This window comes from Choristoneura fumiferana, chromosome 23, assembly GCF_025370935.1.
Source record: "Choristoneura fumiferana chromosome 23, NRCan_CFum_1, whole genome shotgun sequence".
NCBI lineage: Eukaryota > Metazoa > Arthropoda > Insecta > Lepidoptera > Tortricidae > Choristoneura > Choristoneura fumiferana.
In genome coordinates, this window is record NC_133494.1 from 3,979,471 (window position 1) to 4,002,087 (window position 22,617).

The window sequence follows — 22,617 nt, forward strand, 5'->3', positions numbered from 1 at the left end:
TAAACCGAATCTAAGTAACCTTAGGGTTTTCGGGTGTCGAGCTTTGATTCATGTACCTGATTGTCAACGGAAGAAATTTGATATGAAAGCGATTGAATGTATCTTTGTTGGATATTCAGATGATCCAAATAGTTACATATTCAGAGACCCTCAATATCCAAGAAGGTTTACTAAGTCACGTGACGTTACATTCTTCGAAGGTTGCTTCACAAGTTTGAAGAACAATAAATTGAATGAAGAGCCAAGTACGTCCAAAAACGTTCCAGTATCTGGTCCTGTCATACTGTTAGACAATATGAGACCGGTACAAGAACGAGAAGATAGGTTGGTAGAGTCCCCTGCTCCTGTTTGCGAGGAAATGTATCTAGAGAGTCGAATGCCTCTCCTAGTACTATTCATGAGGCAAATGATATGTTACAGGAAGAATTTCATGATGCTTCTGCTGATCCACTTCCTGAAACGTCATGTCCACCTGAGACTGAGGTATTGGAGGACTGTCCTGTGGTAGAAGATCGGAGATATCCAACTAGGGATAGAAAACCTCCAGATTATTTCTCCTATCACACATTAGCTGAGGACAGAGAACCTCAAACGTACTCTCAAGCCATGCGAGACGATGACGCGGATAAATGGAAGTCAGCCATGCAAGATGAGTATGATTCGCTAATAAAATGAATACATGGAAGCTGGTGGACAGGCCTGATCGTAAAATAATTCCCTGCAAATGGGTGTACAAGTTGAAGACAGATACACACGGTAATATCACTAGGTATAAAGCTAGATTAGTAATAAAGGGCTTTAATCAAGTCGCGGGAGTAGATTACCACGAGACTTTTTCGCCGGTGATCAGACATTCATCTCTGCGTACTTTATTTGCCTTAGCCGCCGAAATGGACCTTAAAATGCATCACTTGGATGTCGACACTGCCTTTTTGAATGGCGACCTAGAAGAGGAGGTCTACATGGACCAGCCTCAAGGTTTTGTGAAGAAGGGCCATGAAGATAAGGTATGTCTCCTGCAAAAGTCCTTATATGGGCTAAAGCAAGCCCCTCGTGCGTGGAACATTAAACTTAACGAAACCTTGTCTAAAATAGGTTTTAATAGGCTGCCTACTGAACCATGTGTATATAAGAAACTCGTTGGTTCTGAAATAATATTACTGGCCATATTTGTTGATGACCTAATTATATTTTACAAGAACGACATTTCGTATGTCAAAGTCAAAAGTGATTTACAAAAATACTTTTCACTCAAAGACTTAGGGCCGTTGAAATATTATTTAGGAATAAATATTGTTTGTAATGATGGAAAAGTTACTATAAATCAAAAGTCGTACATTACTTCGCTACTGAAAAAGTACGCATTACAGAATGCAAAGGAATTTGACACGCCATTAGCTAATAGCAAGCTAGCTGCTGATTCTGAAGGTAAGGAGTCAACTTATGATTATCAGCAGATAATTGGCTGTCTTATGTATCTTGCTGTGAATACACGGCCAGATATTGCGTTTGCTGCCAGTTATTTGAGCCAATTTAATACTAAATGTGGCAAAATTCATTGGCTAGCGGCAAAACGGGTGCTTCAATATTTAAAGCGCACTATAGATTATTCTATAATCTATAGGAAAACTGGAATACCTCTTATGGGTTATACGGATGCTGACTGGGCAAATTGTACCAGTGATCGGCGCTCTTATACCGGTTACTGTTTCAAACTTGCAGATGGCCCGGTGTCATGGGCGTCAAAGAAACAGCCTACAGTGGCGTTGTCGTCAACTGAAGCCGAATATATGGCACTAACAGAAGCAGCAAAAGAGGCTACATATTTGCGTAGATTCATTGCTCAGGTATGTAGCAATAATGATCAATATCCTACTATCACTTTATACAGCGATAGTCAGAGTGCACAAAACTTGGCATATAATCCCGTAAACCATGGTAGGACCAAGCACATTGACACGAAATTTCATTTTATTCGGGAAAAGGTGTCAGATAATATTATAAAACTAAAATTCATTAGTTCGAGCAATATGTCTGCTGATGTGCTCACCAAATGTCTGGGTAAAACTGCACATCAAAGATGTATTCAAGGGTTAGGTTTAATTAATTTACCTAGTTGATACCTATATTTTTTGAATTTTATGTTTTATAGTTCGTTGGTTTTATCTATTGTTTGGTTTGTGATGTTACATTTAAAGTATTCTGTTATGAGCAAGTTTATGTACAGAGAATTTTGATTATGGGCGGGTGTTAAAATAGGTACTCTATTGTTGTATATAGGTACTGGCTATTTTTATAAAGTTTTGTAATCAAATTTCTATTTCCTTATATTTAAACTTGACTGACATAATTGTTTATACTTTACTTCAATACAAATTCCAATCAAAGCATGTCGTTTCTTTAACAATTTACTACAGGCACGTCTTTTGCTTTTGTCATTCAAACAAAAAATTATAAATATGAAGCTCGTCAAAGTTCGGGAGTGGGGGCCCGTGATGTCTCTCCATAGTAAAGTACAGGTGTGACGTCACATGGAACTTTAACCGGCTTATGTTTTTTTTTTGTTTAGGTACTTAATTGATAAAAGAAAAAACGGGCCAAGTGCGAGTCAGACTCGTGCACGAAGGGTTCCGTACCATTATCTATACAGCATTGATTAACAAAAAAACACGTATGTTGTATGGGAGCCCCCTTAAATATTTATTTTATTTAAATAAATTACAAAAAGGTACTACCAATCCACAACAAGTTTCGTCAAGTAATTTAAACTATAAACAAGAAAAGACATACACACCTACCCACAACTGGCTCCATTAAAAACGCTTTCCTTTATTGCGAATGTCAAAACCCCACCCGACCCGCATCCGGTCCAAAAGTACCAAAAATACCCGCCGCATTACCGCGCTGTATTGCCAACGATATTCGTTGAACTAGATACGAACCCCTTTCGCGCATCCGCACCCCCAAAGCCCTCATGAACGTCTTCGCTTCGGAACACCATGGACCTGTCGTCTCCACCGCGATTTTAATTTAATTATTTATTTTTAAAGTGAATATACGCCTAAATATTGTATGTATATTTCAAGCGTCTACCTGTTGCCGTTATTAATATCGAGCAAAAAACGGCAAAAAATCACGTTTGCTGTATGGAAGCCCCCCTTAAATATTTATTTTATTCTGTTTTTAGTATTTGTTGTTTTAGCGGCAACAGAAATACATATTCTGCGACAATTTCAACTGTCTAGCTATCACGGTTCATGAGATACAGCGTGGCAGATGGACAAACGGACGGACAGCAGAGTCTTAGTAATAGGGTCCCGTTTATACTCTTTGTACGGAAGCCTAAAAATTATGTGTGTATTTGAGGAATCTAGCCTATTAAAAATATTTTCGCTAAAATATAATTTCATAAAAGCGTAATCGTGTCGTCCGTTATAGAGCAAAGGTTATGTTAAAGAAAGAAATCGCTGGCACGATCTAGTCCAAACAGAATAAGTCACAAAAGGCTATTTTGAAATAAAACGAAGTCTTCTCAGTCCGTTAAATTGCGATGTTCCCTGGAGAGGATAGATATTTCAGTTTGGTGAAAGCCACAGCTCCTTGGTCTGTAAATCGTACGTTTGTTTCTTGTTAGACATGTTTGCAGTCGTCGTCTATGTCGCTGGTCTTGTTTATGGAATGTAATGGGGATGAAGTTTACCACAGAGAGTGAAATAATTGTCGTACAAAGTCATGTTTGAACAAAAGAAGTAGTATAAGGGTGATTTTTTTAACCTAATTTTTGTATCGAAAACGCGCGAAGTTGGGAAAAAGACTCACTCTAGGCTGTACGAGTACAGTGAGAATACTATTTTACAGCATTTGTTCTGCAATTTCAGAACATTGTAAAGTCCTAGCTAAATTATGGCCTGGTTTCGGAAATCTCAGAATGTTAGTTAATTACCTTGTGAATTACCAACGTTTGCCAACAAATTTGAGGGTATTTTTTAAAAATTAGGTTTCTTTCGATTTTTACATGTTTCATCTAAAGTTTTAATCCTTACTTTCAGGAAAAAAAAGAGAAGGATGGGTTGGGTAGCAAATATTCAAAAGAATGCATGTATGTGGACGACATGGTTGTTTCTTGATCATCCTGCTCAACAACCAGTAACGCACAAAATCCATTTAAAATGGAACCTTTTACGATGAAAAACTTTCACAACAAAGGTTTCATAATCATAATAGTTCTGATTCATCGGGCGCGCCTTCAACTTGGCCATGCATGTCGGGCGTGGTCCGCGTGGGAAAGGGGATCAGTCCCATTTGGTGTCCATTGTGTCAAAAAGAAAATAGATTTAACTAGCATAAGCCCGCGGCTTCGCTTGCATAAATTATTAAGTGAACTATAAACAAACTTTGCTCACCCGCGACCTTAAGATAGCTATACGTCTGCAAAAAATATGAGTTCATGCAGCTCATGGAGGTGTAGTCACCTCCACACGATAAGAACACACACAATCACACAAACACAACTATACACCACTACATTACGTTGACACGTTTCAAACTCAACCAGGGTTCATCCTCAGACAACCGTTCACCATGCTAATTAACACTTTGTAGCATGGTAAGTTTTTCGAAATTTACCACGAGCTTTACGGTGAAGGAAAACATCGTAAGGAAACCTGCATAACCCTGCGAAGCAATTAAATTGTGTGTGTTTAGTTCCCAATCCGGACTGAGCCCGCGTGGGAACTACAGCCCAAGCCCTCGCATTCTGAGAGAAGGCATGTGCCCAGAAGTCATCATCATTTATCAGCCATAGGCATCATCATCATATCAGCCATAGGACGTCCACTGTTGGACATATGCCTCCCCCACAGACCTCCAGTTGCCTCGGTTGGCAGCGGCTTGCATCCACCGTGAACCCGTGACTTAGCCAGGTCATCCGTCCATCTCGTTGGTGGACGTCCTACGCTGCGCGATCCCCGGTCTCCACTCGAGAACATTTCGACCCCAGCGACCATCTGTATAGGGATAGACCTCGCATATTTGAACGCGAGCCAATCTAGCTGTTAATTCATCTAATAACACTCGCAGGAGGCGGAAGCTCGCGGCAGCGGGAAATACAGGTTGATTGCATTTTAGCAAGTTTCACTGCGCTCAAATCGACACCGAACTCAAAATATACACGATAGTCAACTTTAAAAAGATCGATGCGCAAAAATATGTATACTCGACTTTATTGACTTAAGATTAAGGTCGTGTATATACATATTTTTGTAAGTTTTGGACGTAATATATTTATAGTTAACTGTACTGTACATAAAGTGCGATATTTTCTTAAAAGTGTGAAAATGTCAAGATCAAAATATACTTATTAGGTATTAATTTTTTAATTAAATGTATTTTCATATAAAAAAGTGGGTATCAAAACCTAAACTGTACTTCCCGTAGATATATAGTTATGAAATTTGGCAAAAAGTGAGGGTCGCACAAAACACATGAATGAAAAAAACTGAAAAACCCACGAAAAACCAGTGTTTTCATACAAATTCTACGAACCGCAGACTAAGTTATAAGTTTGACCTCAATGTCCGTCAGCCTGTGGCGTCATAGCTCTCAAACGGATGGACCGATTTCGATGCGGTTTCTTAGGCGAAAGCTAATTTCCTTGCGGTGTTTTTAGCTTAGTTTCATTAAAATCGGTTCATTCGTTTTTAAGATATTCCAGTTTGTAATGACAATATCGCTGGTTTTTTTTTTAAGTCGGCTAACATAGTTAATTGACTCGTTCGCGAGAGCCAGAGTTGCGATGCGAACATATCGGAGCGTAGCCAGTCTAGTGGCTCATCTAATAACGCGGCAGCCGGTAACGCGACCGGCACGGCGCACGGCACTACAGGGTGTTTGCGTTAACAAGTTACACGGGAATCAAATCGACACCGCAATCCGAGTACAGGCAGCAGCAGAAGTGTTTTTGGTGCTCAAATAAATGGTGCATCAGATTTAAATGTGAAAGTACTGAGAAAATCGAATTTGGTAAGCAGATCAGAATGGATCTCTGGAAACATACATATGCTACTTTTTATATTCCCACGGGATAAAATCCTACAACTTTAATTGAGAACTGGAAGGCTTCATCGTCGAAGCAGCCGATACCATACTATTGTATTGTCATTAAAACAACGCATTACGTATAGTACTATTATTTATTTATTTCTGGGTCACTTATTATTTAATTCAATCTATTTTTATTTACGTGAAGGTAAGTTTATTTTATTTATTCATATATTTATGCATCGTTCCGTTAGTCACAGACGGTTCTGGCGGAGAATCAGCGCTGCTGGCGTTTAACGCCTCAGCATCATGCTGAGTCAGCGACCGTTTCGCTTTTGCGGAGACACACAAAATTGTGTATTATGTTACTATTTTCATATTATTTATTTATTTATTATTATTTATTTTACTGATATTTATTTATTTTATTTCATATGTTTTTTTGGTTTATTTGTGTGTTATTGTGTACATTTTATTGTATTTGTGTGTCTTCTGTATTAGTGAAAAAATGTCTTCTTTCTTTGTTCTTATTACTAACTAATTTTTCGGAAATCCCAAAAATCACGGGATTTTGATCCAACTGCCGGACTAACGGTTTAGGTATGCGTAGCCTAGCCACGGATAAAATCAATTAATTAATACTTAAAAAATGGAAAGACTTCCTAACAAGGTAAGCTTTGATTTCTCCACAAAGTTCTCACTAAACTGGCAACACATAGATAAAAATAAAACAACGGAGCATCGCGTTTGACAACGATGTGACGTCATTACAGCAATCACATCGAACCGATTCTGGTTAAGAACGCGCCGTAACGAGATCGTACGGCCACCGGAATCAGAGCGCGAGCAATTTGACACAATTGGAAACAAATAAACCGGAGTTCGACGTTTGTCAGTGATTTGAGCGCGTCTTTGTAGAATTATGGCTGTGGCTACGCCCGCGCAGAATCGGTCTATTGTCTTTGCTTCTAGTTCCCCATAATTTTAGGGTTTCGTAGTTCAAAAGGGAAAAACGGAATTCTTATAACCACATCATTGTCAGTCTGTCCGTCCGTTGTCTGTCTGTCAAGATTAAATCAAATCATATTTTGACAGTCAAAAATTAATCAAAACGTATAGGATCCAGTCCAAGACACTTTAGCATACACGGAAACTGTCCTCCTTTAAATTTTATACTCTAAAATGTAACGGAAAAAAAACAATAAAGAATTTCCATTTCTCATACAAAACTTAAAATTTTTTTTTTAGGGGTTAAGAGTAAATTTATTTAAAAATTATTTTTAATTATCTATAGGGTAATTGGTTTTATGTACATAAATATATCAAAAACGACGGAATGTTTTCTAAAATAATACTAAACAAAGTGTTTTAAAGTTTTAAATATAAGAGAAAGAGAGAAACATTTATTTACAGATATTTGATACACAGAAAAATACGATAGAAGGAAAAATAAATAAAACTGAACATCGCATAGTATTAATTGAGCCCCACTCAGCATAATGTTGCGGCTTGCCGCAACTATGTTTTTCAATGGAATCCATTTAACACTAAATACATAAAAACATATGTACACAGTGACGACATGAATACGTGGTTGGGTTAATTTCACTAAATATCCCAGTCAAAGTTTTTGTACTCAAAATTCAGACACGCCTTTAACACTTTGAACTTAGAGTAATGTATGGGAAAACCGGTATATCTAACCCAGAAATACTGAAATACTCTTCTTTAATTTTTAGGTATAGGTTTGTTTAAAATATTTAATTTATCATTGCGAAACTCCGGCCATCTTTGTCAGGAGTACGCGCAATTGACTACAATCTAAAACAGATAAAAGGCAAGGAACACAATCGCGATTCGACGCGGCACAATTTTATTGGAGACCTCATCTAATGTCTGTGGAATCATAATATTGAGGTTATGAGACAATGCCCACGATTATATTGTATCTACTAGCAATTATAAAACATAGTAGGTCATCCCATGAATACTTCGAGAAATCGCTTCCTAGTGCACCTTTATAAACTACATAAAAAATAGTAATTTATAAAATGAATTGATTTAATATATATTAAAATACGATAATAAGGAGAATATTGTGGTTACTACAGCTTGAGGTCATTCTTAAGTCGTTGGCCGGATTCTTTGTAACTGTGGGAAAAAAGGAACTTGACATATATCTTAACTTGAATTTTTAAATTTATTTTATTGTTTTTACATTGACATTTAAATTGTTACTCAATTATTGCCTAATGTATTAATCTTTACATATCCTTGACATTTTCGCCATTATTCTTTATATAAATTTCAATGTGATTTCAGTCTGACGATCCCTTGAGGAGAACCAGTCTAATTTTAATTGTTTTCATTCACATCATGACATGCTTAGAATTTTATTTTTTATAAATTATTACCTTTGACGATTTCAATACAAATTCTTATAACTGATATTTGGGCCAATCAACTATTTTACCGACACTGTGGGCGTCTCCTGCGTTACCAAAATTGTCTCGGGCGTTACCAAAAAATCGTACTTCCAACAAGATATTTCACGGTTCAATAGATTGAACTTGCGTAGGATTGCATGTATTCATGTACACCATCTATTAAATTACAGAAAAATAATGTTTACTTACAAAAATCTGCAATTATTTGAAAAATGTCGCGGACAGATTAGTGTCGGTAAAAAGTTGATTGACCCATTTATGTAAATTATAATGTAATGATGTATTGAATGAATAAATAAACTAAACTATTTTTAAAATATTGGCAGGCCATTTGTACTAAAACACCGGAGCAGAGGCAAAACTAGAAGATGGCGAGCGGTTTGGATCGTAAGTCAGACTAGCAAGATTTGGCCAAAAGAGACGAGTAGAACAAAAAGGGGAGGCTTTTGCCCAGTAGTGGGGCACACTACAAGTTAAATAAAAAGAAAACTGCATTGAGATTTTCCACATTATTTTTTTTTAGCGTTCCGTACCTCAAAAGGAAAAAAAGGTATAGGATCACTTTTTGTCCGTCTGTCTGTCTGTCAAGACCCTTTTTCTATGGAACGCGTGGAGGTATCAAGCTGAAATTTATATCAAACACTGAGGTCTACTATCTAAAATGCTGTGAATAAATCAAACTTCTAAGCCAACGCAATCAAAAGATGCAGCCGTTAATGCTGCAAATTTCCGCAAATTTACGAAACTCGCAAGGGAATCCAAACCTACAGGGTACTTCCCGTGAACTCAGAATATTTAAATTTGGTATGAAGGTAGCTATTATAACACAACCAACTAGAAAAGTCTGAAAATCTTGTTTTTTATGTCTGTCTGTAAATATCAATGACCAATATAATAATAATAATAATAATAATAAATTCATTTATTTCGGGCAACTTGGCCCATACAATAAATACCTTACAGACTAACATACATATTTATAATCAATATTTAAAACTAATTTGGTGACAAAACGGCAATATAATCTGACCCCACACTGCGTACATTTTGCTTAAGAGTAGGGCTCTGCCTGCATACACTGGATGTATTAAATCACTCGGAAAAAGCGAGAAATATCTTCAAGACACGATTCCCGTTTACGTACATACCTATAAATGTGTACGGAACCCTCGGTGCGCGAGTCCGACTCGCACTTGCCCGGTTTTTATTATGAGAGAGAGGCAAACGAGCAAGCGGGTCATCTGATGGAAAATGATCACCATTGTCCATGAGTACCAACTCCTACTCAATAAGACTGATTTCTCAACTTTCCTGGCCTGGCGCCTAGTGCGTCTGTGCCACATTTCTCCCAGTACGTTATCACATCCAAGATACGCACTGGCTTTCTGTGTCAGCTAGTGAGAGCTCGATTACCAAGCCTACTAGTTCCGCTACGCAATATAGAGATTAAGTTGTTTATTTATAAACAAGATCTAGATAGCGGACTGAGACAGTGACGGCGGAACTGCGACTCGAATGTCTCTCGTGCCAGCAAATTAGGGACTATCATCATCATCATCATCCCAGCCTATATACGTCCCACTGCTGGGCACAGGCCTCCTCTCAGAACAAGAGGGCTTGGGCCATAGTTCCCACGCGGGCCCAGTGCGGATTGGGAACTTCACACACACCATTGAATTGCTTCGCAGGTTTGTGCAGGTTTACTCACGATGTTTTCCTTCACCGCAAAGCTCGTGGTAAATTTCAAATGTAATTCCGCACATGAATTTCGAAAAACTCAGGGACTATAGCGCTTGGAAAAGTTTAGATAAATTAACTGAATCTGAACGATATGACCGATAAAATAAATTGGCTAGTTTACTTATTAATATTATAAAAGGGAAAGTTTGTGAATATGCCTGTTTGTATGTTTGTTACTCCTTCAAACTAAAATGGCTGGACGGATTTGAATGGAATTTGTTATGTAGATAGCTGGACATCTAGAATAACACGTAAGCTATTTTTTATCCCGATATTCCTAAGGCGTCGGCTTAAAATTTGGCGCCAGTGTTGATGTAAACCATGATTAATTTCCGGGAATTCCCATGGAAATTGAGTGATATCCCAAAATTTTAATCCAACTTCTGGTTTTAAACTAATGGTTTACGCGTGCAAAGCTGCGAGTAAACACAAGTAAACATTAATTCTGAGGCACAAAGCACGTAAACAAATATTTGCATAAATTTAATTTTAATACGAGCAGGAGACTGTATTTTTTTACAAAACTTGCATTCTCATAGGAACTGTATCTGTAACAAATTTCAAGCCAATCCGATCACTAGAAATGACAAACACACAAATCATTTCAAGTTAAATAAACGTTTGTAAAATATTTCATTTTAGCCTGTAAACCAGACTAATTTTAACTATATTCGCATTCGGAATGCATAAATTGTGATTCGATTGAGTCAGCCAACCTGCTGTTGTCACACAAAATCTATAAGGGGATTTAAGCTTGACACAAAAAGTATATTATTGATTGTGATTGGTGTCGGATAAGACATTGCATTTTCCAGGAGAAGTCACCCACCTCACTTACCAATGCTTCCACATAAAATAAATAAAAATAAATAAATATTACGGGACAATTCACACCAATTGACCTAGTCCCAAAGTAAGCTTAGCAATGGGTACTAAGCAAGGGATAAATATAATTATGTAGATAGATACATACTTAAATACATAGTAAACACCCAAGATTCGAGAACAAACATTCGTATTTTTCATACAAATATCTGCCCCGACACGGGAATCGAACCCGGGACCTCAAACTTCGTAATGCTATAATTATGTATGATCAGACTGATAACATATAACCTAACTAACAACAAGTTGGGAAACCCCCGACTTTGTGACTTCAAAGTCCAATATCTAAAAAACGGCTAAACCGATTTTGATAAAACATGTCTAAGAACCATCGCCAGAAAACCTGCTTTCAAATCGGTCCACCCGTTTAAGAGCTACGGTGCCACAGACAGACACACAGACATACACGCACATAGCGGTCAAACTTATAACACCCCTCCCCCTCCCTCTTTTTGCGTCGGGGGTTAGGAACTATTGTTATCAAAATATTAAGCATATAACTCTCAATGGTGGAAGGAAAGCCAAAAGTAAGAATAATAATAAATTTCTTTTCTAAACCATCATAGAAGATTAGTCGTAATGAAAGACATCCGGCGGAACGAACCATGCAAGAACTAGCATCTCGGGGCCCTTGAAGTGGCTGGACGGCAAACGCTAATTTGCAAAAACTCACCATTGCGAGATATAACTCTCCTCAGCATGTGGCCGAAGCGGCGCGCGCCCATACACTTCCTCTGCTCCCGAACCACTTCATCCAACCCGTCGCTATCCGTCGTCGAATCCTCCTCACTGTCGTCTTCCGACACGAGAGATCCACGCTTCCTCTCACTCCTGCACTCCTCATAGCTCAAGGTCGGCTCGCTAGACCCCAAGCTCTTCCCGACCCACTCATCATTAAACAAATCATCTAAATTAGTTTCTAATAAACCTTTGGCACTACATATCACTTTGCTGTTGCTGTTGTTGTGCGGGATTGCATCAACGCTAATAGAAAGGCACTTTTCACGTCTCACGGTTTTTACGTCCATGTCATTCGCGATATTGTCTTGTGTTTTTGTCCGCTGTTTCACTCGCAGTGAGTTATGGGACACTATTTTCGGGTTTTCCGACCGGATGGTGTCCGTTGACAGGGAGCTCAGGTCCTGGGTCATTTTTTGTGGGTGGCTAGCGCGGAATATGTTTGATAGCACCAACATTTTCACAGTTTTCAGGGTGTTCACGCTTTTTAGACATTCCATCACTGCATTCCTTAGTCACTGATAAAGATTTAAGTAAGGAGCGAGGTGGTTTTGTGTTTGTAAACAGGTATTACCATTGTAGTGAAGATTGTACTGAAAATCGGCTTGGCGGTTCACCACGGCATTACTACTCTGCCTGCTAAATATTTGCATTGTATGTAAGTTCTTCAATTTTATAATTAGGTAACCAGGTGTTTAATGTTCAAATTATTTTTTTAATCTTGCAATTACCTATGTATGTATATGTTCCTAGTTCCTAGTCGATTTATCTTTCCTTTAAAGCGTGGTGGAAAAATTTGAAAAAGACAAATAATGGTGAAATCACTTTGTCTTCTAGATCTGCCGGGCGGAAAGAACAGTGCTTGGGTCAGTGCTCTCTCGGTATCAGTCAATGATTTCAAAAAATCCGGCTAAAAGCTGACACGAGAGGGGAGAGTCCGAGTACAACAGTTTGACCTTCAGACATGTTTTGTGTTAACAAATCCTCTACTGCTTTCATATCACTGAAAATGGCAGAACCCTAGAGAACCTAGTGGCCGCCATGTACGGAAGGAGCATATAACGTTACGTCTCTTCTAGCGCTCTTTCTCAGTAACATTATTTAACAAAGATCTTTCAATAGTTGCAGCAATCACAAGCAAATGTTTATCTTGTTCAAATATGAGCTATCGCGGGATGTTGTTTGTGTTGTTGCAAAGCAGGTGCATTCTTTATAGCACCGGCATTATTCAACCGTATAGAATATTCCGGTGGCCGGGCTTAGGTGGCATTTTCCTCGGAACAACGGACGAGACGGCTCTGAATAAGTAAACCGTCACCGGGACAATACACCTTTTTGTGTTCAATTTACATTTGTAATTTTAATATTATATTAGTTTAGCTGTGACATTGGTTCGGTCTATAAATCAGGGGCTATTTTATTTGAATAAATTGTATTTGATTGCGCGTTTCTACATTTGAACATAAATGTTGGTTATTTCTACAGAGTAACTTTCATGGTTGGACAATTTATTGATTGGTAATTTTAATTCTGTTGGACATTAGTTGTAGGTGCGAAGAGTAAAATCTACGGTACCTGTCAGACGACGTATTGGATGATGAAGAAAGTTGAAGAGTAAATGTCGTGGCCATGTCATCTATATGAAGTGTGTAGGTAGGTAGGTACCTATAACGCAAAAAATGTAACGAAGGTAGGCTAGTTTAGATTTTTTTTTTGCCCTTTAGTACCCAATTCCATGCAGTAAGAAAACCGGAATTCTTAGCTTTAGCACAAACAAAGCCACAAAGCTAGTTTACCTGAAGAACACCTTATCTGAGGCTTCTAACGTCTTCAGCGCCACCCGTCTCGGAACAAAGCGGTTTTCACTGATTACATTTCTCTCCACGTAAAGCTTATCGCATCAGCTAGCAGCGGAGAATAGTTGATTTACAGTTTCTGAACGTATTTCGGAATGGTCTTCACAAGGGGAATCTTGGTTAAATAAAATAAAAACATTTTTAGAAGGTTTGAGGTATATGTATTATATTTATACAGGGTTGCCAAGTCTAAAAGCTGAAAAACCACAGACCAGCCAGTTTAGTCGGAACTTTAGGTTGTCTTCCATTTTTTTATCTTAGTATAACGCGGCATTTTTTTAAGTGAAACAAGGCTTTTGAATCATTTTTTTAACGTACCATAAAATCTTAAATTTCAAAAGCCGCACATGCAACCAAAAAGTCTAAATGTATGTGTCAGCCGTTATCCGTTTATGTTATTTATGAAATATTATATTGAATGAATAAATAAACTAAACTAAACATTAATGTAGCTGTTGGTAGGTCTCCAACAAGATGGAGCGACGACCTGGTTAAGATCGCGGGATCGCGGTGGATGCGGAAAGCACAAGACGTCTGAGTGGAGAGTCTTCAGGTAGGCCATGTTCAGCAGTGGACGTCTTTCGTCTGACATGATAATGATGGTGATGAAATATTAATGTTTTTAAGTGTACACAGCCGGTAGGTATATAGAAGATGTGACTCTGACAAGCTCATGAGCACATTTCGCAAAAACATGGATTTATGGTATACTTTAGTCAAGGATGACTCTAAAGAATGGATGAGAAGTTGTTTTTCTTTCCAATTGCTAATATCCGGACAAAAGCCCACAATATTCAAAATGGCGCCCGCGTCTCGACATTCCCTCATTTTATCTTTAGAAGTCTAAGGTGAACATAATGAGATTACACGGCTTTTAACAGGTTCGCCGTACCGGGCCCCGGAGGCACGATTCAAGTTTTCCAATCCCCGGTTTAATAAGACGAATCCTGCTAGAAGCAGTACTTAAACATCTAAAGCCCGATGCGATTGTTTAGACTTTTAGAAGGCATGACAAAAGTCTGTGATGATTTTTGTGTGGCTTAACGCATGCCGGCGTTTATTATTGAATTGCCCCAGGTGACAAACGCATTTAAGCGTTCATTTGACTTTCACCCGGTGCTTTAGATGCAAATATGGGTTCTTAGTGGTTGACAGAAAAACAGAAATGCTTTATGAGCTCGCAGTAACTAGTGTTCAAGGCACTGGATGCGTTAAGGCGGTCCCAATTCTAACAAGGAAGATGGTCTGTGAGTTGTCTGTGAGAGAGTTCTATGGTCCTTCGATTATTTATCACAATTACATTTTTAATTATGAACTCTAGCCGTTACTCCGTCCGCGCAGAATTTGTTTATCGCTATTCCGCGGGAACTTTGCAATTTTCCGGGATAAGAAACTATCCTATGTCCTTCTCCGGAACTCAAAATATCTGTATACCGAATTTCATCTAAATCGATTGAGTGGTTTAGACGTGATGAAGTAACAAACAAATAAACAAACAAACAAACTTACAAACTTTCGCATTTATAATATTAGTGTGATTCGCAGTAGTTCCTTTGGCAGTAAAAAAAAATCCTGTCTTAGGTATATTTCGTTTGCCATAAAGAATATGAAAATCGGGATTTCTTAAAATGTCATCGTATGGAATGCAGTTGGTTAGGTTAGCTTAGTTTGAAAACAATTCTAAAAATATAATGTTTCAAAAACAATAAAATTAATAATAGATAATTAGTATGGATAACGATATATTATCGCTCATGATATTCAGCGAACGATAGAGAACTAAATAGGTTGTTCTACTATGAGGATGCACTTTCATTGCGTCAAAGCGAAGAAGAGACGCAGAACAAGTTAAAAACCACATTAAATACTTCAGCTTATAGGTGTTACATTTGCCCTTGGCGGTTTGTGAAACACTGTTTATCGGTGCCATTATGATTCATGTTAGATTCGTAACCAAAGAGTACGAACAATGGAATAGTAATTAACTAAATTAGTATTTCTCATTGATTCCTGGCAGAATTTTCCAATGCTACGCTCGGGGTTTATCGACGAGATCAAATCAGAAATCAAGAGATACGTAGACGAACGAGGGTCACCGACATAGCCAAGCGAATTAGCTCGTTGAAGACGCAATGGACCATATAGCATGGAGAACAAATACCCGTTGGGGCCAAAAAGTTCTCTAATAGAGGTCTCTGTCGGCAAGCGCAGCGTAGAACGTCCACTAACGAGATGGACGGATGGCCTGGTTAATGGTGATTTTCCACCGGCGAGGCGAGACGAGACGAGAATTGAAACCGGCGGGCGCGCGAGAATGCATACAAATTTCAATTCTTGTCTTGTTGCAAATCGCCTTAAAACCGCGGGTTTACGGTGGATGCAACGTGCAAGCTGCTGTCAGCCAAAGGAGGTCATGGAGGAGGCCTATGTCCAGCAGTGGACGACCTACGGCTGCGATGATGATGATGAGCAAACGCCTCGTATTCTCACCAGCAAACGCCTTTCAAGCATCACCGAAATGTGATGTAAATAAAAAACTACAATATGGGATTTATGGGGCCATTTAACGTCGCGGGGGTCAATAAAAAGTTAGTGCAAGTACTTTTTCAATCATTATAGCATTAATTTGTTTTAAAAAATGCCACAGAATAAAAACAGCTAGCTTTTTCTCGCTATACCGTCTGCAAAGAATATGTTTACCGCTGTCCCGCGGTAACTACGCAACTTTCTGAGATAAAAAATATCCTCTATCCTTTCCCAGGGTCTTATACCTACTATTTCTATTCCACATTTCATTCATAGGTATGGGGATACCCTTAAAGTACGACCAGTGCTTTGTCACTTTAAACAATAGAGTACTTCCCCAACGCTACCTTTGACCCGTAATGATTCTATTCTCATCAGTAGTTGACATCCCTAAATGTACTGTACTCTGTTGCATCCATTACGTAGTAACTATTATGTACTCTAGGACACGACGAAGATTCAATCAATATGAAAACATGCTTCAAGCACTTCCGTGGTTATATTTAGATTGTTTCATTATGAGTTTGAAATAAATTTGTTGGTTAACCCAATTAAATTTCAAGAACTTTACGAGTGCTGGGCAGGCGCACAGATACTTTAATTGTTTATAATGGAATTTTATAGTCTTGAATTGCCGGCCGTTACTGATCAATGTCGTCAGTCAATGACAAGGAAAACTTTTGCATCCGATTTACTAATATTACTTATGTAATATGATAATATTGATAATATCGTGATGTTCCGCGTCCAAAAGGTCCAAACAGAACACTATTGCTACAGTATTCAAATATTGACAGTCTTGTTGACCCAAAACCATGGATTACCACATATTAACCCAAAAAACCTAATTGCTCTATGAATAAGAAATTTGTTGAAAATGTTTATCATAACATATTTTTTACTAAAAAATACCAATGCATTAAAAATCCGATGTTTTCTCCGAAATTTGACTTTTTTGATGTCAGTTATAATAACCACACATAAATGCTCAACAGACACGCACACGCTGCTTTTTCGCATAGCTAGACCGCACTTCTTCGCGAAGGAGCAAATCGAGTTTATCCATTTTATTTTTTGTCATGTATTGTTACAGATCCGATTTATTGTACTAGAATAGAGCAGGCTTTTTCTTCGCCCAAAGACTGAGCCTTGCAGTGCAACGAGGCAACGCCGCTAGCGTCTTAGGCACAATGTCCCGCACTGCGCTGCCTTTGGAAGAGGAAGCCCGTTTTAGTTAATTTTATATGTTTTTTATTTTTATTTTTATGTAAAAATTCATTGTTTAAATAAATAGTAAAAATATCTGGACAAAAATACTCATCAATAAAAAACAGTAAGTAACAATTAAATTTTAAACAAGGATTTCCGCAAAGCAACGCCTGAATCTAAGAGTATACAGAATTTATTTTCCCGCTCATTCCTCGGTGTTGCAATGCCGCTTCGAACACAATTTTCCAATCACCCAATAAATTTCGGCAAATATTCGTATTTGTCGAACTTTACGAACGTCGGTAGCGCGGTTTACGCCTGCCCGTAAATCGTGTCGGCGTCGTCTCGGTAGATCGTAAACGTGTCGTATAGCGTGTTATTAAAAGCGACAATAGTGTATAGTAGGGGTTCCCAAGCTGTGCATCGGGATGCCCCGGAGCGTCGCGGCCTTGTCGCGGCAATATCCCAGCAGGGCTACTACGAAACTCGAAGTTCGTATCGTACCGTCTCTCTCGCTCTCGTATTAAATAGTATAAGTGGCAGAGGGACCGCACGACAAGATCTTCGAGTTTCGAGTTTCGTAGTAGCCCTGCAGGCCCTATACTACGAAGGCAAAATTCGAACTCGGTATCTTGCCATCCCGCTGACGCTTATATTATTTAAAACGAGAGTGAGAGGGACGGTACGATAGGAACTTCGATTTTCAAATTTCGTAGTAGCCTCCCGGGGCGTCGCGATACGTGGACGTATAGTGAACGGCACGAAAGTAGAACCCAAAATCATATTGCTCTCTTGCTCAGATTTGTGTCAAAGGAGCAAGAAGGAAATTTATATGATTGTAGGTTCTACTATATACTTATAAGATGATCTAGTAAAATTAATTGGAGCACATATATGTATACTCTGCAATACCTATTTGTAGGGGCTGCATTCCATACAACAAAAGAAAAAAGGAATCATTACAGCAGGACTTCCCAACCATGATTGGCTGGGGGGCGTAGAGAAATTTCAGGGGGGGGGCGTAATAGGTACGTTTGCATTTCCGAAAAAAAAACTAGGTCGGTAGTATGTAGCGTAGGTAAAAACTGTTCCGAACTTAACTAAGGGGGGCATGAAAATATTATTTTTGGTTCGGGGAGGCTTGGCGGAATAAAGGTTGGGAAACTCTGCTTTATAGGATCATTCGTGTGTCTGTCTATTCTTCCCTAGTTCGCAGCTAATATGCTCTAAATCTTACTAAGCGCTTACTGGACATACTTGACTTATTTGTAACCCGAACACGGACGTGTAATTTTTTTTTAATTATGGAGGTCACTTTTGGGAGAAATTTAGAAAGCTGAAAAACAAAGTAGGTATTGGGAACTTTAAAGTGATCTTATTTTGATACATTATTGAATACCAAACTATTAAATTGGTCTTTAATAATACAGAAGAAAACAGGTATTGTATGGTTCCCGGTTTTTTTTTTTAATAGGTACCCTGTATTAACGAAATACACCTCGTGAGCACTTAGCAAATTAGCGCGGTAGTAACTTACCTAATCATTACTCGTACACATAGCGACTCGCGTGTTTACTCTAAAATGTACCTAATATAGGTATGTAATTTGAATGTATGTGTAAACCGTCTGGGATAATTTGTCAATATTTACACGAATTGCTAGACGAGACGGTAAAAATTAGTTTAGTATTGGCTCTGTGAACCATTGACCTCGCGACTTTATAAAACGAAAAAAAAAAAAACGAAATGGCTGAATTATTATGACAAGTTTTACGTTTTCAACCCGGGCTGTTTCACCATCCATTGATTAGTGTTAACTGACGGTTAAATGTGATGCCGTCTCTATTTGTTTTGTTCGAATAGACGGAGACGGCATCACATTTAACCGTTAGTTAACACTAATCAATGGATGGTGAAACAGCCCCTTAATCATTCGCTATATTTATTGTAATTGTAGTATTCTGTATGTCTTCTTTCTTTTTTTCTTTTAAAGAGACTCCTGCTAGCCGTGGGACATAAAGGGCAATCTGCTAACTGCCACCAGGATTTTACCTCTAAATTTTATGCCAGTCTGACATATTTCGTCACCGCTTTTAATAAGCCATCTTAAAATCGGTAATCTTTCATAATGACTCTTACTGACAACTCCTTTAGGGTTCAGTTTAGTTGGCATGTTGGTTTGACGTACGAGCTTCTTTGAAAGTTGTGACGATTCGTTAATAAATTACTTACTGGCTGGTAACCAGTCTGTTTTCTTCCATCAATGCCATTTATGGTCACATTAAGAGTTGCCCTGTCAAAATATTAAACAAGGACACACTTCAAAACTAAATCAGTAGGTACGATGCTATCAGGGTTGCCAACCTGGGTTTCAATAGTCTTAGGACAGCGAATGTTTAAGTATCGTGAATTAAAGCTTTCATGTTAGGTTGAAATACTGTTGATGAACAATTTATTGAGGATGTAGTTGTCAATATTATCTTTTAATTTTAAGTTCAATCATCATATTTTTGGAGAATCTTAATGTGTTCCTGTCACTATTTGTACTGTGATGCGTTAACGGATGGCGTCAGTAATTTGTAATATGTAACTTTACAAATATTTGAAACCATGAATTTAGTATTTTTGATCGAAGTCGATCGCTCTACAACGATTAATTCAATTTTTGAATATAATAATGGCATCCCTAGTTGCCCCGCTCAATTGCCTTCAATTATCTCTACGAACCAATAAACAGTGTTGCCAGTTAAATGGATACATTAGTCACAAGTGCTTATTCTTTATGAGGACGTGCTGAGAGATGACGTCATTGCTGCCGTTGGGAATAAAAATACGCCGAGTAATGTTCCCATTTTATTTCTATATTAAGGAAATTTGTATTTGTATCTAGTAAAAAAATCCAGATATCTCAACAGAACTGTTGATGCTAATAATGTTAACTCGATTGTATAACATTTTCGAAGTCAAACCGTTTAAATGCATGTCTGCGGATACTGGCCGCTGCAGCACCAGTTGAAAAAAAAAGCTGGATAATAACAATTGTGCAAATTAATAGCACTAGCGTAACATTCGTTACAAAAACATGCCATGTCCCTAAATCCCGCGGAAAAACGTTATATTAATGACCTTTCGGAGTGCCAAATTTTTTTGGCGAGTGCCAGGTACTGATAGTGTCTGTAATAAAACAAATTGGATAAATAAAGCCGTGTTAACTAGGTTGGTGGAAGGTTTTGATTACTGGCTAGTCAACAAACATAGGAACGTCATAGAAAAAACTATATTCGACTTTTTTTTCTGTTCTTCCTGCTGGAAATTCGGTCATTGATAGTATTTTTTGGACATGCGTTCCGCTAGTAAAAAAAATACCAGTTTTTTTAAGCATAACAAAGTTAGCGCAACTTAAGAGATCAAGGCAAAAATCATATGTAAATTTAATTATCAAAACAGAGTACCGACTATGTGTACATCAGTTGACGTAACAGCTCTAAGAGACATACAATGTGAAAGTGATATCCTGCTTGCCAACGAAACATCTACACTGACGATAGTATTGCAGCAGGAAGTTGTGCAAGCCTTTTCTTTCTTAAAAAGGGCTAACATATGAACACACTGTTAACAAAATGCGGATCAAAATAGGTTTGTATACTTCTTCTTAGTCGTTCACTCTTGACAGATTGGTCGTGGTCATGCTTTGGTCGATCGATTCCTGTGCCACTGCTGCTGTCGCGACGCGTCGCCAAGTAGCCCGATGTCTGGCAGAGTGGGAGCAATCGTTTATATTAGAGTGCGTCACAGATTTGATGAGGTCTGTCCACCGTGTCGGAGAGCGTCCGCGAGATCTTTTGCCCTCGACTTTCCCCTGCACCACAAGCCGTTCCATGGAGTCCTCATTACGGGTGATGTGTCCAAAGAACTTGAGGATTCGTATTTGCATAGTTGACGATAATCTCTCTTGAATGTTAAGCTCTTTAAGGATCGAAACGTTGGTGCGGTGCGCAGTCCACGGGATTCTGAGCAGGCGTCTCCAACATCACATTTCCAGAGGTTTGTATACGTATTGTACTTTTCTCAAACCCCAACAGTAACATCGACATCAGACATTGTTATAAAATATAACCAAAGGTAGCAAAAACGAAAGAAGATTTAAATACGTACAACATTCACTGGCGAAGAAAGTGATAAAAGGTTAACAGAAGGTTAAAAGCCATCCATTCGCGTACGTCGCAACAATAACGACGCCAAATCCAGAGAAAGCCGGCATATTGGATAAAATAGTACGCAGTCTCTATACGGCCCGGTAGACAGCGCTATAAAACGAAAAGTGTATAAAAAATACAGAGCCATATTCTTTCTGTTACCCACAAGGGAAATAAGATGAATTCATATCACGATAAACGTAATCGTAAATCTTACGGAGAAATCCTTGCATTCTTATTAATTCTCAAATAAAAACAAAGAATAAATTCGCACGAGATCACCGACGATATTCAATGATCACTTTCTCTTGGGCAGCTATGCTCTATCGCACTCTGACTGAGCTGAATGGGCGGTTGTGCGAAAGTGACGCAGTGCCGGTTGACTGGTCGGCGCTGACCGGGTATCGGACACAATAATAGGTTATTTCGGCCTTGGGTGAAAGTCGATTACGAAACGTGTTAAGTTACTGATATTAAATGTACGTGTAATGTGATAGTATTGCGTTTGTTTCGCGTCAGATACAGCGAAGTGGATGCTGTTGTAATAAATAATGATTTGAAAATGGAACTACACAATTCAAGATCGCACGCTGTACGGCTATAATACTCGTGTCGCTGACATAGATGTGTGATTTTGTAGGTTGCGTGGAGCCATAGACAGTTTATTTTGTTTCCACTCATCGAAAAACTAAGGAAAATGCACTGCACGCACATACTGCCAAGTTTTATGTTTTTCTTTTCATGTGTTCCTAGTCGATACAAAACATATACTCAGTCCACAATCGCTGTTTTTTACATTTGTCGAAATTCACAATGTTTTAGACTATCGCGGTCATTACTAATTTTATAATTTAAATGCGGGTTTCGGGTCAAGGTAGGTACGCGTAACAAAACCCGAATTTAAATCATAAAATTTCTTGAAATTATCATAGTGTAAAAGCAAGCTTCTAAAATATCGCTTCTTATTTTCCTCTTCTAAAT

General features: G+C 38.3%; 1 protein-coding gene across 2 annotated transcripts in view; it reads right to left on the bottom strand.

The window, feature by feature from the left end:
• The window catches only part of aPKC (protein kinase C iota type), a 357,009-nt gene that overhangs the window by 314,678 nt on the left and 19,714 nt on the right, over positions 1-22,617 (bottom strand). The window contains exon 2 of one of the 2 annotated variants that reach the window (XM_074106075.1): positions 11,785-12,367. The exons of the other annotated variant lie outside the window; for it this stretch is intronic. Coding sequence (XP_073962176.1) covers positions 11,785-12,349 — 565 coding nt within the window. The 5' untranslated portion in view covers positions 12,350-12,367. The remainder of the gene's footprint in view (positions 1-11,784; positions 12,368-22,617) is intronic. 2 annotated transcript variants of the gene reach the window in all.